Source organism: Pteropus alecto, unplaced genomic scaffold, assembly GCF_000325575.1.
Source record: "Pteropus alecto unplaced genomic scaffold, ASM32557v1 scaffold461, whole genome shotgun sequence".
In the NCBI taxonomy this organism is placed as follows: Eukaryota; Metazoa; Chordata; class Mammalia; order Chiroptera; family Pteropodidae; genus Pteropus; species Pteropus alecto.
The window spans coordinates 1101473-1115228 of NW_006431079.1; the positions used below are offsets into that span (position 1 = coordinate 1101473).

The following is a 13756-nucleotide window of genomic DNA, read 5'->3' on the forward strand; positions in this document are numbered from 1 at the left end:
CTGTAGAGAGATTAGGGAAAAAGTTTGAGGTCACTATATAGGAGCCAACTAACTTCTTCCCTTAGAACATAGGGCCACTTTACCCTTCCCACCACCTTACCCTATCTCCAAGCTGCCAACAGTCTTGGAGGCGAACTGGAAATCCCAGACTCAGGCATATTCTATCAAGATATACTCTCCAAGGCTGTGTACCTCCTCCTGCCTGTGTAACCATGCACACATTTTATGTGCACAATTAAATATCTACTAGGTGCTAGGCAACATGATCTGTATTGAGAAAGGTACCCAGTCCATGCCGTCGACGAAAGCAAATTTTAATAAGCAGTATGAAACTAGATAATGATAATACAGCCAAATTAGTGGTAAAATAGTGATGAACAAATATGTAACAAAGGCTATGGGTACCTGGCAAAGGAATGGAGCAAGTCTCTAGGGAGTCTAAGCAAACTTTGGCAAAGAAAACTTCTGACTAAGCCCTGAAAGCGCTGAAGACATCCTTAGAAGGGTGAGGGGTATGATGCAGCTGGAACTTGAAACAAATTGAAGAAAAAGATGAGAGAGAGAAGGATGGAGGAATGGGTTTTGATAAAGGGCCCCTTTATTTCTATGCCCCATCCAAAATGCAATCTGTGGTAGCAAAACTCACCTCATTTTCCACTCAGAGAAGTACAGAAGTCAGATTATCAGGTGAGAAGTTACTATATACTGAGTAAATTCTGAGCTTATCTCCTCTAACAGGACTATAGTTTAAAGAAAGCAAGATTAGCCTCCTCATTGAGATCTGCACCCTGTTTGTTGTCGCCCAGGACTTGAAGCTCATATACCCTAGACCTATCCACTGTCTTGGACTTCACAAAGTTCTTGTGCTTGAGTATCCATTAGGTGCCTCTCTGGCCTCCTGCTGACTTGCAGTCTTACCTGACAGGTGAGGCCCACACTGGCCAGCAGGAAACACTCCTGCCCTGTCAGGCCCTGGTGCCCACACAGCTACAGTAACAGAATTTTTTCACCACACACAACTGTCCTCGAGAATCTGGTGTGCAAAAGTCTCCCTTCCAAACTCCAGGCTTACATGTTCACTTGTTTTCTTTCAGTTGTCCTCCCAATCTTCAAATTTTACTCCTCAACCTTTTTGTCCCTATAGGGAATCAAATTTAAGCACTTATTGTTATTTCATAACCTCTCAAGGTAAGCTCTCTAACCTACCAGGATTTTAAACCTGCTTTCTTGCTGTGGTCTATACACACAATAAACAGTCTAAAAATCATATTTCCATTGTGAATAAAAACAGATTCTGCAAGTTTAATCAACTGGCTCACACAAAATTTCCTCAAGGTCCATAGGGAAGTCCCATAATAAAGGAAACCAAGAAAAGATGCCTAAGGAAATGCTAAATAAAAATGCCCAACAATTGTTTGCCAATGTAGAAAGAGCCAAATTACAGGAAAAGACAGAGACATGGTAGTCTGAGGCAGAGATGACCCCATCTCTACAGCCCTCCCTACTCCTCCTCCTCTAGTAGCTAGGGTACAGAAAAAATGCAAGGGATATAACATCAAGAGAAGGTAACTGTAGATTTAGTGGTTTCTGGGAGTGTGAGGCTTTGGAATCTCTCCCCTTCCCCTTTCTGGGTGAAAACTGTGGATGTAGAGGACCTAGAAGGGTCATTGAAAAGCCTTTTTAGGCTCTAGGGAGACTCAGGCAGAGTCCAGAGAGAAAGAGCAAGGGCTTAGTTACTTTGGGCTTGCCCTGGGCTCAGGAGAAAACAAAAGATATAAGGGAATATCTTACAAGTTTTCTTTTAATTCTCCAATCCTTTCCTCCCCAGGATAGGAAAGAGACTGAGAAAATGCCATATGCCCAAGAGATATACAAGTTACCTGAGTGCAGGAAGGAGAGGAGAAGCCCCAAAACTGAGGTAACCAATGAGGACCCCATCTTTCTAACTATCTCTTTAAGAAAGCCGTTTGGGAGCATGCAGATTGCGAAGGTAGGGAGAACAAATATAGCAGAATTATTCTTCTGCATATAAAGAGGGAAAATAGGGAATGCTTAAAAATCCTCACACAGAACTTGAGTTTAGCTTGAATACAGCAGTAATGATGTACTAAATACTCTTCCTTCACACACAAGGCTTTCCAATCCCCCCACCATTCCTGAGATCCTGGTTCTACTCCAGGTGGAGTGGCCTTACTTGGTGAGCTCATGATCTGAGAGAAGCTGCTTCAGGTGTCTGGAAAGTAACTTTTTTTCCATGGACAGTCGTACCCATGCTCTGGCCTTTCCCACGTCAGTCTTGATTTCCCCAATGTTCTGGATGTGCCTGAAGGGGGAAGAAGAAAAAAGAAGTGGAGAGCGGGGTGGGAAATGAATTCACAACACGCCCCCTGTTAAACTAAAGGAGGCCCAGTGAGGCAGCCCTATCTCACCCTGGGAAAGTCCACCTCTTATTCTCTAAATCTTGGGTTTCCATGTAGCTTTGCCAGGCAGCAGTCTCACCACAATTTTGGGAAGTGGCAAGATAGAGGGGGAACCAAGCTAACCTAAGAGCCTTTAGGCCTTGAGATACTCTGGTTTAATTCTCCAAAAATGTCAGAAAACCCAACTGCTTGTACAGCTCTACAAATGCACCGTGAAGCACAAGACCAATGAGGAGGGCTTTCTAGTTAACTAAAATGCGGCAGAAGCTCAAGTCACTGAGACCCTGCTATTTAAAGCAGATACCTAAGCAGCACCTAAAAACAGGATTTTAATGGCTTATAACGCATGAGCCCACACTGACCTCATATCCTGAATGAGGGAGATTCTCAAGGGAGACATGACTGCGCTGGCATCAGATTTCCTCCGTTCTGAATCAAGAAGTATTCCTAGAACAAACAAGTTTGTCATGTCCAAAGAGATCTGACTATCCAAACAGTTGATTAGCCTTCTTATCTCAAATCACAAATTTCTACAGGGAACAATTACTTTGATAATACCAGGTTTCAGATTTAATACTTACTAGGTTTTAGATTTAATACCTTTACTCATATTATCTCATTTAATTCTCTAACAACTTATAAGATAGCCAAGGAAGATATCACAGAGGGAACTGAAATTCAAAGAAGTTAGCTGATTTGGCCTAGTCACAAGTGGCAAAGTCAGGTCCCCTGGCTCCTAATCCAGCATGTTCTCATCATAATCCATGGAAGTAGTGCTTCTACTTGGAGCTACTACTCTTGTCCTCCTCTTGCTTCAAAATGAGACACAAAAGAGCCAAGGGGATGTTTAAAGAGCATGTTCTAGAATGCTTAGGACCTCTAGATATGATACCTTTATATGCTCATATCTGGCCCAATGTTTAAAACTTAGTATCTTGATCACTTAGCAATAAGTTCTATAGCTTTCCTGAAAAGACTTTTTGCTCTCATATCCAGAAAGTGGGCCAAAAAACTCCTTATTAGGCTACTTAGGGAGCTCTTGTACCTGGTTTTCAGCCACATTCAGTGGTAGTTGAAGTCAACTAGTTCAAAGGCAAAGACAACAGAGTTCATAGGTATCTTTTCACTCCCATCTAAACTGATCTTTACCATCAGGATATGAACATCCAAGAGAGGTAAACGAACTCCCTGGCAGAGAGAGGAGAATGAAGGATGGTGTAAAGGGGGAGATGCTGCCAAGAAACAAAGGAAGGAGGGGAACTGTCCTGGCAGGAACACTTTAGAATGGCATAAAGAACACCAGAGCAGGAGACAAAAGGTCAGGTTCCTAATCTCTTCTACCGATTCACTATGTGATCTTGAGTGAATTCTCTTCTTCCCTGGATCCCATTTTCTCTTATTCTAAAATAAGAAGGCTGAACTAGATGATCTCTGGGGTTCCTGCCAATTCTGATATTTTTATCAAATTAGAAACAGGAAAAAATGTGTAAGGGATTATTCACACCAGACCTTAATGTAGGACATTGACAAACAGGCTCTCTTAACTGATAGATCATTTTAATGCCCATCTCAGAGAAATAAAACAAAGACTCTGAAAACAGCTTGCTCCAAACACATCGGTACCACCCAAATTCATTTAAAACCTAAACTCAGAAGTCTAAGACTGGCATCTTGCTGATATGTCTTCCATCTCACTGATCAAAAGGGTATATAATGAAAGCAAACCCCATGGCTATGGCATGCATGCTTTGTGGTTCAAAGAGCCCAGTGGCTTAATATGTTAAAGAGAAAACATTATGGAGCAAAGGCTTCATTGACCTGGAATAGTCTGCTGCAGATGATCACTCCAGTGGGGAATGGGAAAGTGGGTAGAGGGAGTTCTCTCTAAAGGTGCAGAGACCATCTTACCTGAGGTACTGAAACTTCCTGATGTGAGTTTTCTCTGTCGGTTTTCCTGATAATGTAACAGGTGGGACCACAAGGCTGATTTCCCCTGGAACCAACACAAGGGAAAAATACCTATCAGTTTAGATTTCAGAGGCCAAGGCGTCTAATGAACCAAGTCAGAGATGACTTAAACATATAGATATGGGCTTTTATTAAAAAGCACCTACACAGCAGGTCCTCAAACAACATTGTTTTGTTCAACATTGTTTCCTTGTAATGTTGATGAGATGCCACGGAAACTTAATTTTCGTTTATAACAATTAGCCTATGGTAAAACTGGTATCGTTATATATCTTTTAAAGTTACAGAATCTATCAATGATGTTAAGTGAGGACTTACTGTACTATTTCTTACCTCAATGTACACTTAAGTGCAAAGTATACAAATATATCTCCCTACTAAAATCCAGGAGAAATATAAAGAAAAGAGAAATAGACCCCCACTGGGAATAAGTAAAAATGGCCAAAAAGAGATGTGAACAGATCAATAGATAAGAAAGAAAAAAGTGACTTCTCAAACAAGACTGAAATAAATTACTTCAATCTTAAAAAAATAAATAAATAATAAAAAAAGCGAATAACCTATCAACCTCTAAATGGTTTATTGGTTGAAAATCAGTTTGGGTACAGCATGATGACTCTTGCACAGAGGAGCTGATATCCAGTCTACAAGATTCTATGAGAGCTCCTGAAATCCCTAAAATTTTTAAAGGCATTCCATTCTTGCCCTTAGTGCAGGCTTGGGAGAAATCCACTATGATGAGGATTTATTGAAGTTACAGTTGAAGAAACCTGCAGAAGAGTAGGCTGGTACTTAACTGTAAGGCTGAGATATTATAGTCAATATAACAGACGCTTAGCATTTGGATCTATAAGAGTTACAGTTTAAACTATTTGATACATGTAGTAATTTGTCATTTTACCAAGGCACAAATCTGAATAGCATTTGCAAGCCTGATATAAGGGAGCAATTTACCTAGATAGTGGGTGAGCCCAGCTGGCCACCTAGAAACCGCTTTGTCTCTTTCTAGTCATCCTTCAGTATAGCAACCCTTGTTATGTGATAAAAATTTTATTTCAGATTCGTGGTAAATGTTCCCATATAGTTGATACAAGTATAATATAATGTTTGTTTTAGTAGTGGGATTTACTATAATAATTTTATAAATGACTGTAGTTTTGTATTTTATTAAAGTAATAGTAATGATGACAGAACCTATCACATCTTGCTTGAAGTTTGCTATCAACAAAGTTAAATGTTTAAAACACAATATTTTATTTAGTGCTTCCAACAATCCTATAAGGTAGGATCCTCATTTTCTTTAGAAAAGAGCAAAGTGAAGATCAGAAAGATTAAGTAACTTGTAGAAGATCACAAAGCTTGTAAGTAGAGTGTTGAGATTCAAGTTTACATCTGTCTAATGCCAAAAACACTGCTCTTAAAGATGATACTATACAGACTGCTTCTGAAAGAGATCATTTAACTTTGAAAGCTACACTTTCTAAAGATTTTATGCTCTGCAGTGAATGTGAAGATTTAAGGGCTCAAGATTTTTCCCTTGAGAATGTCAAGGATCTATTTTGTTTCTATCCACCAACTTGATCCATTTTGGAGAAAAAAAAAAAATCCATTTTGGAGAATTTGAATGGGAAAAAACCCTCGTCTACACATTAACAAGCTGTTGACATAAACTTGCTGTATGTTTGGATTTCCCACAATATTTAACCAGCTTAAAAAAAAAAACCAACAACAACTTCAATGGCAATTTTTTTAAACACAAATTAAAACTAAAGAAAACTACTTTTTATTCACTGAAATACCAAATATTTGAAAAAATAGATGTTTGACAAAATCAATGAGACATCTATACATTGTTACTAACTGGTATACTAATACAATATATGCAGAAGATGATATGAAAGCTTAAAATATTCATGCTCTTAGAGATAGTAGTTCAATTTCTAGAAATCTATTCAGTCATCCATTTATCAAAACCATTAGAGTAGGCTCCTAAAAGGGCAAGGATTTTGATTTATTCATTACTGTATCCTAGCATGTAGGCAGACTAGGAAGGCAGCCTCCCTTAATATAACTGTGTGGATGTGACACACACTAAATATAGCTGGTCACCAGAGAGCCCTCACATGCCATGACGCTGAAGAGCCAAAGGCAACAGCAAAGCCAGGCCACTGTGCCAGGACACCCTGGCTCACAGTGATTGTGCCAGTCAAGGAGGGAGGGCAAGGGCAAAAATGAGAGAGCAGCAGCTGGGCTGAAGCTCAATGACAGAGGACTGGGGTCTTTCTAGTTCAGGAGACATAGATTATTCTCTTTCCTCTTTTGCAAAGGGACTGATAGAGACTGCAAAGTTTAATATAGCCTGACTACCCATCTGGGGATGTGGCCACACAATATACAGATAAAAAATACTATCAAATTCTTCATGAATCTCAGGATGTGCATGAAAGGTGAGAAACAACTCCTTTTCACTTACCAGTCCCCAAAAGGCAACAATTACAAAACTATTATGAAAAACCAAACTTCACCTCTTATTGTCAGAAAAATATACTAGAGTAGGACACCCATCTCCTTGGACTACGTCATCGAAAGCCAGAGAGAGTAGTGAGGATAACAGAGGTTCTTATGAGGACTTGCTACAGGCAGCCCAGCACACAGACAGCCATGGTTAATAATTTTTAGGAGGCTAGCAGCAAAAACTGCTGTTTGGGTTCTCCTTACTTTTTAAGTAATAAAAATGGGTATTTGATCATTAAGGTGCCCCCAGAAGAGGGCTTTAAGATCACTCTCTGAGAGTGAATTAGGCCACAATCTGTGCATGATCATGCACCAAATGCATGAAGGAGACCAGGTAATCAGGCTATAACCTTTGAACTGGAACATAACTGAAGAATGTCTCAGCAGGAGAAAGGTGCTCTACACACAGGCTAGTAAAATGGAGCCCTAAGGAACATGCTTGTAGGATCTCAACATAGGGTCAATCCCCAGCTGAATATGTGTCTCTGAGAGCATAAATGCCCTGCCAACAAGCACAGGCCCTCACCTCCCCCTGGTGACACAGTCAGTACTTCACTTTTAGCACTCCAGAAGCAGGATGCAGAACAAAATGGAACCTCAACTGAAAAGCCCCCATTATTTTGTACTGGTTTCTCACCAAACAAGTAGCCTCTGTCTATCCAAACTCAGAAGAGAATCAAACGGACTCCAAAAGAAATTCCCCATGCTGTGGTAATTCTTGCAGAATATGGCTGCAAGGCCTTAGAAGACAGGTTTAGAATACATGATGATATATGCATTTTTAAATGCCGACAGATTTTTATGGCAAATATTAAAAACTTTTGGGTGCATGTATTTTACCAAAAAGCTGAAAGAGCTCAACTATAGTGCTGGGCTTGCTAAAGTTTAAGGAAAATTATAAAATGATTATATATATTCTATTTGTCTGTTATAGATAACAGGAAATAGAAATCCTTCATGTAGACCCTGGCATAATACAGCTGTCATATGTTATATACCCACCACATGCCAGGTACCTATTTTTATTTCATATAATTATCATAACAACCCTAAACAGTAAGTTTTATTAACTCTGTATTACAAATAAGGAAGATAAGACGCAAAAATCACAAATCACTTGAAGTCACCCAATGGAGCTAGGATTCAAATCTAAGTCTTTCTAATTCCGAAGCCCACAGTGTTACTACTGCACCACGGGGCTCTGAAAATTTTAGGAATGTGATATACAATTTTTAACATTTTAAAAAAAATCTATAATCACAGTGTTGTTTATAATACTGAAAAATCAGAAATAACCTAAATGACCAACAATAAGGGATTGATTCAAGTATGGCACATCTATACAATGATACAGTAATTAAAACTGAGATTTTAGAATAATAATAATCACAAACATTTATAGAGAACTTCCCAGATACCAGGCTCTGAGCTTAGTGCTTTACATGAATTATCTTTTCAAATCCTCACAAGAATCCTATGAAGGTGGGTACTTCTAAAATTCCATCACACATATGAGAAAACAGAACCTTAGAGAAGCTAAGTACCTGGCTCATTTTCATAAAATTAAGTGGGAATCAAACCCAAGTCTATCTGATTTATAATCTGAGCTCTTAAACACTTCTTATACTATCACCTAAAATTAGTTGAGGACATGGAAAAAATATTTATGAGACAGGAAAAGCAAATTACAAAACATTATGTACAGTATGATCTCATCTAGATTTTTAAAAAAGTTTTATTGAAATATAATTCACATTACCATAAAATTCACACTTATAAAGTATATAATTTTCTGCACTAAAAAAATCTGGTTTTGATTATATTCACAGAATAGTGAATATAATATTATATTCACAGAGTAGTACAACCATTACCACTACCTACATTTAGAACATTTTCATCACCGCGGAAAGAAACTCCATATCCATCAGCAGTTACTCCCTATTTCTCCCTCCTGCCTCTAGCAACTTTTAATCTACTTTCTGTCTATGGATTTGTCTATTCTGGACATTTTATTTAAATTGGATCATACAATAGGTGGGTTTTGTGACTGGTTTCTTTTACTTAGTATGTTTCAAAAGTTTATCCATGTTGTACCATGTATCCATACTTTATTCCTCTATTGCTAAATAATTTTCCATTGTATGGATATACCACATTTACTTCATATATCCATCAGCTGATGGACATTTGGATTATTCCGCTTTTGGTCTACTAAGAATAATGCTGCTATGAACATTTATGTATATGCTTTGTTTTTGTTTTTACATATGTTTCCATTTCTCTTGAGTACATAGCTAGAAGTAAACTTGCTTGGTCATATTATAACATTTCATTTAACATTTCAAGGAACTGCCAGACTGTTTTCCAAAGTGGCTGCACCATTCTACATTGCCACTAACAATGTATGAAGGTTCCAATTTCTCCAGATCCTCACTAATACTTGTCATTGTCTGTCTTTTTTTAGTTATCCTAGTGTATGTGTAAAGTTATCTCGTTGTGGTTCTGTTTGATTTTTAAATGTACAATTAATTGTACATGAGTATAAGTACAAAGAAAAATGCCTTAAAGGACAGACATGGTAAACTGTCTCCACCCTCACAGAGAATGGAAACTTCAAAAGGGCAGAGATCTTGATCTGTTTTCTTCACTAAGGTATCTCAAAAGTACCTATAATAGTATCTGGCACACTGTAGGCCCTCAATAACTATTTTTTGGATACTGCTAAGTGTTTTCTAAATTGTTTATAATAAAATTGCTTTGAAAACATTTCAAGTTCTTTTCAAATTTAAAAATGCATAAAAATAAAAAGTTGATCACCGTGACTAACTATTCATAGTAGAATATTCTGAAATAAGGAAAATTCTGTGTATTAAAGCAGTTAAAATCAAACTTACTCAACTTCCTGCAGTCTTCTCTCAAATCTTTAGATGGTTAAGCTATCTGCATATAAAGGAGATGTTAATGATAGACCTTTATCCACTGGGATAGTGAAGGACCCTTAGAGTATATTTGGTATTTCTGAGCTCCAAGTTTTCTCTTTCTTTGTGTTCCATCTCCAGACTAGGGCCAGCTGTCAAACAGGATCTATCAGTCTGGCCTTCAGCAATATTTCCAGGATGGAAGATGCCACTTTTAAAATGTCTGACAAACACACACATTTATGAAACCTATTTTTAAAGAAAATAGTTTGAATCATATTTATTTAATTATTTGCTTAGCTATTTCAAGTCTCACTCCATGCACACCGTGCACTTTCTTCCAAGCCAGCCAGTTGGAAGAGTATGGGAAAGCTAGTAAGTGAAAACAGAAAGACAGTTTGCTCAGCAAGGAGAGGCTAGACATTCTTTACCTGTTTTACTTGTAGCCCATGACTCCAGATCCTTTCCAGGAGGTCACAAAGGCTGGCAATCAAGGTGTTCTCTTCCACCCCTGTGATGTTGACCTCCCCGTGCCCTAGCTCCACAGCCTCTCTGCCCATCTTCTCCACCAGCATCCTCTTGGTCTACAAGGAGTCATTTGGTAGGATTAGATAATCACAGTGAGCAGGATCATGTGCAACTGGAGAGGGTTGTGGCCACCTGCACAGCACATCTGCTAGGCTGGGAACATAAGATGAGTACAACCCAGAGACATAGAGCGTATTTATTCTCCACCAGGCAGGCCAGGTTATGATGGAATGCATTCTTTAAAAGTTTAGTAAAGAAGATAAGAACACAGTAATCACTGTATAACCCTGGGCAAGTGATTTCATCACTCTGGATTCAGTTTTTGCATTTATGAGATGAAAAGAGTTGAATTGAACCCTCTGGTCATGCTAACTTCTGACATTCTCTGATTCTACTTAACTGACCCTATTCAACAAATCTTCAAGCATTTAATCCTAGAAATGTATCTGAAGTACCTGTCAAGGGAATAAAAAACTGAGGAGGAATAATTTACTTTTAGGTAAAAATTTTCAAATGCTTATTGTAACAGAAAAACAAAAACACGCACTGTATAATGATAAACACAGCTCTTACTACTATGTGTCAGGCACTGTATTAAGCATTGCGTTATCTCATTTAAGCCTCCTAATGACTCTGAGATAAGTATTATTGCTGTTCCCAATTTATTGATAAGAAAATTAAGGTCTCAATTTACTGATTAAAAAAAAAAAAGTAACTTGTCAAAATCACATAACAAAGAAGTAGCACATCTGGCCTTTGAACCTAAATCTGCCCAAGTTCAAGTTCTTAAGTAAGATTTATTCATGTTATAAATTTGTGACATAAAAATCTAAAGAGCAAAGGTAAAAATCACCACTGATATTAACTTTCAGAAGCAACAACTCTTAACACTTTGGCTTATTTCTTTCCAGTGTTACTACTTAAAATGTTTTTATTGTGAAATATCTCGTGTGTGTGTATATATATATAGATATATACACCCACATTATTATACTATTGTAACCATCACTCAGGTTAAGAAATAAAATGTTGCCCATGTATACCTTTGAAGCACCTCACATGCCCTCCAATCATCTTGCCACTCTAAAAGTGACCAGTATCCTGATTTATACAATAAAAGTACAGAAAAGCAAAGAAATAATTATCAACTATATTTGCATTCCTAAACAGCATAGTTTACTTTTGCCAGTATGTTTTCTTTTGTGATTTGCTTTTTCACTCAACTTCTTTTTGTTTGTGAAATTCATCCACATTAATGGGTATTGCTGTTGTCTATTTCCACCACTGTATAGAGCACTGCACCATAAAAATATACTACAATTTACTTATTGATTCTCCTACTGATTGGCATTTGGGTTGTTTCCAGTTTATGGCTATTATAAAGAATGCTACTGTAAACTTGCTATATACATCTCCTGGGTCATGCAGCAAAGGTTTCTCTAGGGAATATATCAAGGAGAAGAATGACAGATAACAACATGCTGTTTTCCAAAGTGGTCACAACAATTTATATCTCCAGCAGTGTGAGAGTTCCTGTTGCTTGCTCTATGTGCTAGCCAACACTTAGTGGTGTTAGACCAATTACTGTATTTCTTTAATTCTAAGATGTACATTTTTCCATATAGTAACATCTCTGAAACTGGGATGTATTTTGCAGTTATTGTTGACCAGGCAATGCACATAAGGAAGTTGTAACTGACTGGGCTTGCACCTCAAAACCTGAGAATGAATGCCAGCGTCTTGGAAAACAAATCTCAGAGATAATAGAAAAGCCCTCTTTCATGAAAGGCAGCATCACCAATGTTCTTGACAGAGGAAAAACAACACTGTGTGGAAATCACAGATATCAATGGCTCAGAGTGAACTGACAGCAGCTGTTTAAAAAAAATCTGAATACAAAATATCAGTATTACTATATCAATTTAACTTGCAACAGTAATCATTTCTTCAACAAGAGAAAGTATATTTTATTTCATCCTATATATGACTACCACTTGCAAATTGAAAATGCAGGAAAATTTTTTCTTATTGACAAATAAACAGAAGATTACAGTAGAGACTGAGTTGAATTGTCCTAAGAAGTATGGTTTACTGACTTGGTTGAAAGGATACATTTTTATGAAACATTATACATCTCATTATATTAATGAAAATTTTAAAACCAAGAAATTACATTCATAACTAAAACATTAAAAATTAAGAATGACTGTCTTGTGATTCAGCAATCATTTTTCTGAGTATATATCTGAAAAAATTGAAATGAGAATCTCAAAGAGATACCTATACCCCATGTTCACTGCAGCATTATTCACAATAACCAAGATATGGAAACAACCCAAGTGTCTATCAACAGATGAATGGGTAAATAAGAGGGTATATCAACATATACAATGGAATATTATTCAACCTTAAAAAAGGAAATTCTGACATTTGCTGCAACATGGATGAACCTAGAGGACATTATGCTAAGTGAAATAAGCCAGTCACAGAAGTACAAATAATGCATGATCCCGTGTATTTGAGGCATCTAAAATAGACTCACAAAAGCAGGGAATAGAATGTTGTTTACCAGGAAGAGAGGAAAATAGGGAATTGTTGCTCAGTAGATATGAAGTTTCAGTATGCAAGATAAGCAAGTTCTAGAGATCTGCTATACAACATAATATCTATAATTAACAATACAATATTGTGCACTTTAAAATATGTTAAGAGGATAGAGCTCATGTTAAGTGTTCTCACCACAAAAACAAACAGAACCCACAAAAGAACATAAAGTTTTTGGAAGTGACTGATATGTTTAGCATCTTGATTATGGTAATAGAATAATGGGTAAATGTATATGTCCACACTCATCAAGATGTATATGTTAAATGTGTGCAATTTTTATATCAAGTATATCTCAGTAAAGCTTTGTAAAAAATGACTGTCTTTGTAGAACTGAGAAAAACATCCCAACAACAAGCTTAAACTGAATAACACACTTTGGCCTGACACATAGTAGGCACTCAATAAATTCTTGTTTCTAGGCATATATAATCACTGCTATCAAATTAAAATAGAGGCAAAAATATTTTTATATGTGTAAGACTAATCTGGTGAAGACAATTCAACTACAATGATTTCAAGTAATGTAAGATGTCTAAAAACAAAAACAACATCCATTTCTTAGTTTCAAAGAATACATATTAAGTTTATATCAAGCAAAGTTGCTTGCTCTTGATTAATGGTTTCTTTTATTTGAAATAAATACACTTAATTCCAAATTAACAGGATTTTATAATTAGTACTATCTCATTATGTTAACAATATTTTTAAAACCAAGAAAGAATGGTCAGAGCCAAGGCTTGGTCTCACCTTGGCTGCCAAGGAACTCACACACATACAGAGGCGTCCATAGCTCACCTT

General features: G+C 37.1%; 1 protein-coding gene across 1 annotated transcript in view; it reads right to left on the bottom strand.

Annotated features, from left to right (window-relative positions):
* Positions 1-13756, bottom strand: part of DENND5A (DENN domain containing 5A) — a gene marked incomplete at its 5' end in the record, with an annotated part of 55719 nt that overhangs the window by 9020 nt on the left and 32943 nt on the right. The window contains 4 exons of the mRNA XM_015596386.1: positions 2195-2323; positions 2783-2867; positions 4329-4413; positions 10255-10407. Coding sequence (XP_015451872.1) covers positions 2195-2323; positions 2783-2867; positions 4329-4413; positions 10255-10407 — 452 coding nt within the window. The remainder of the gene's footprint in view (positions 1-2194; positions 2324-2782; positions 2868-4328; positions 4414-10254; positions 10408-13756) is intronic.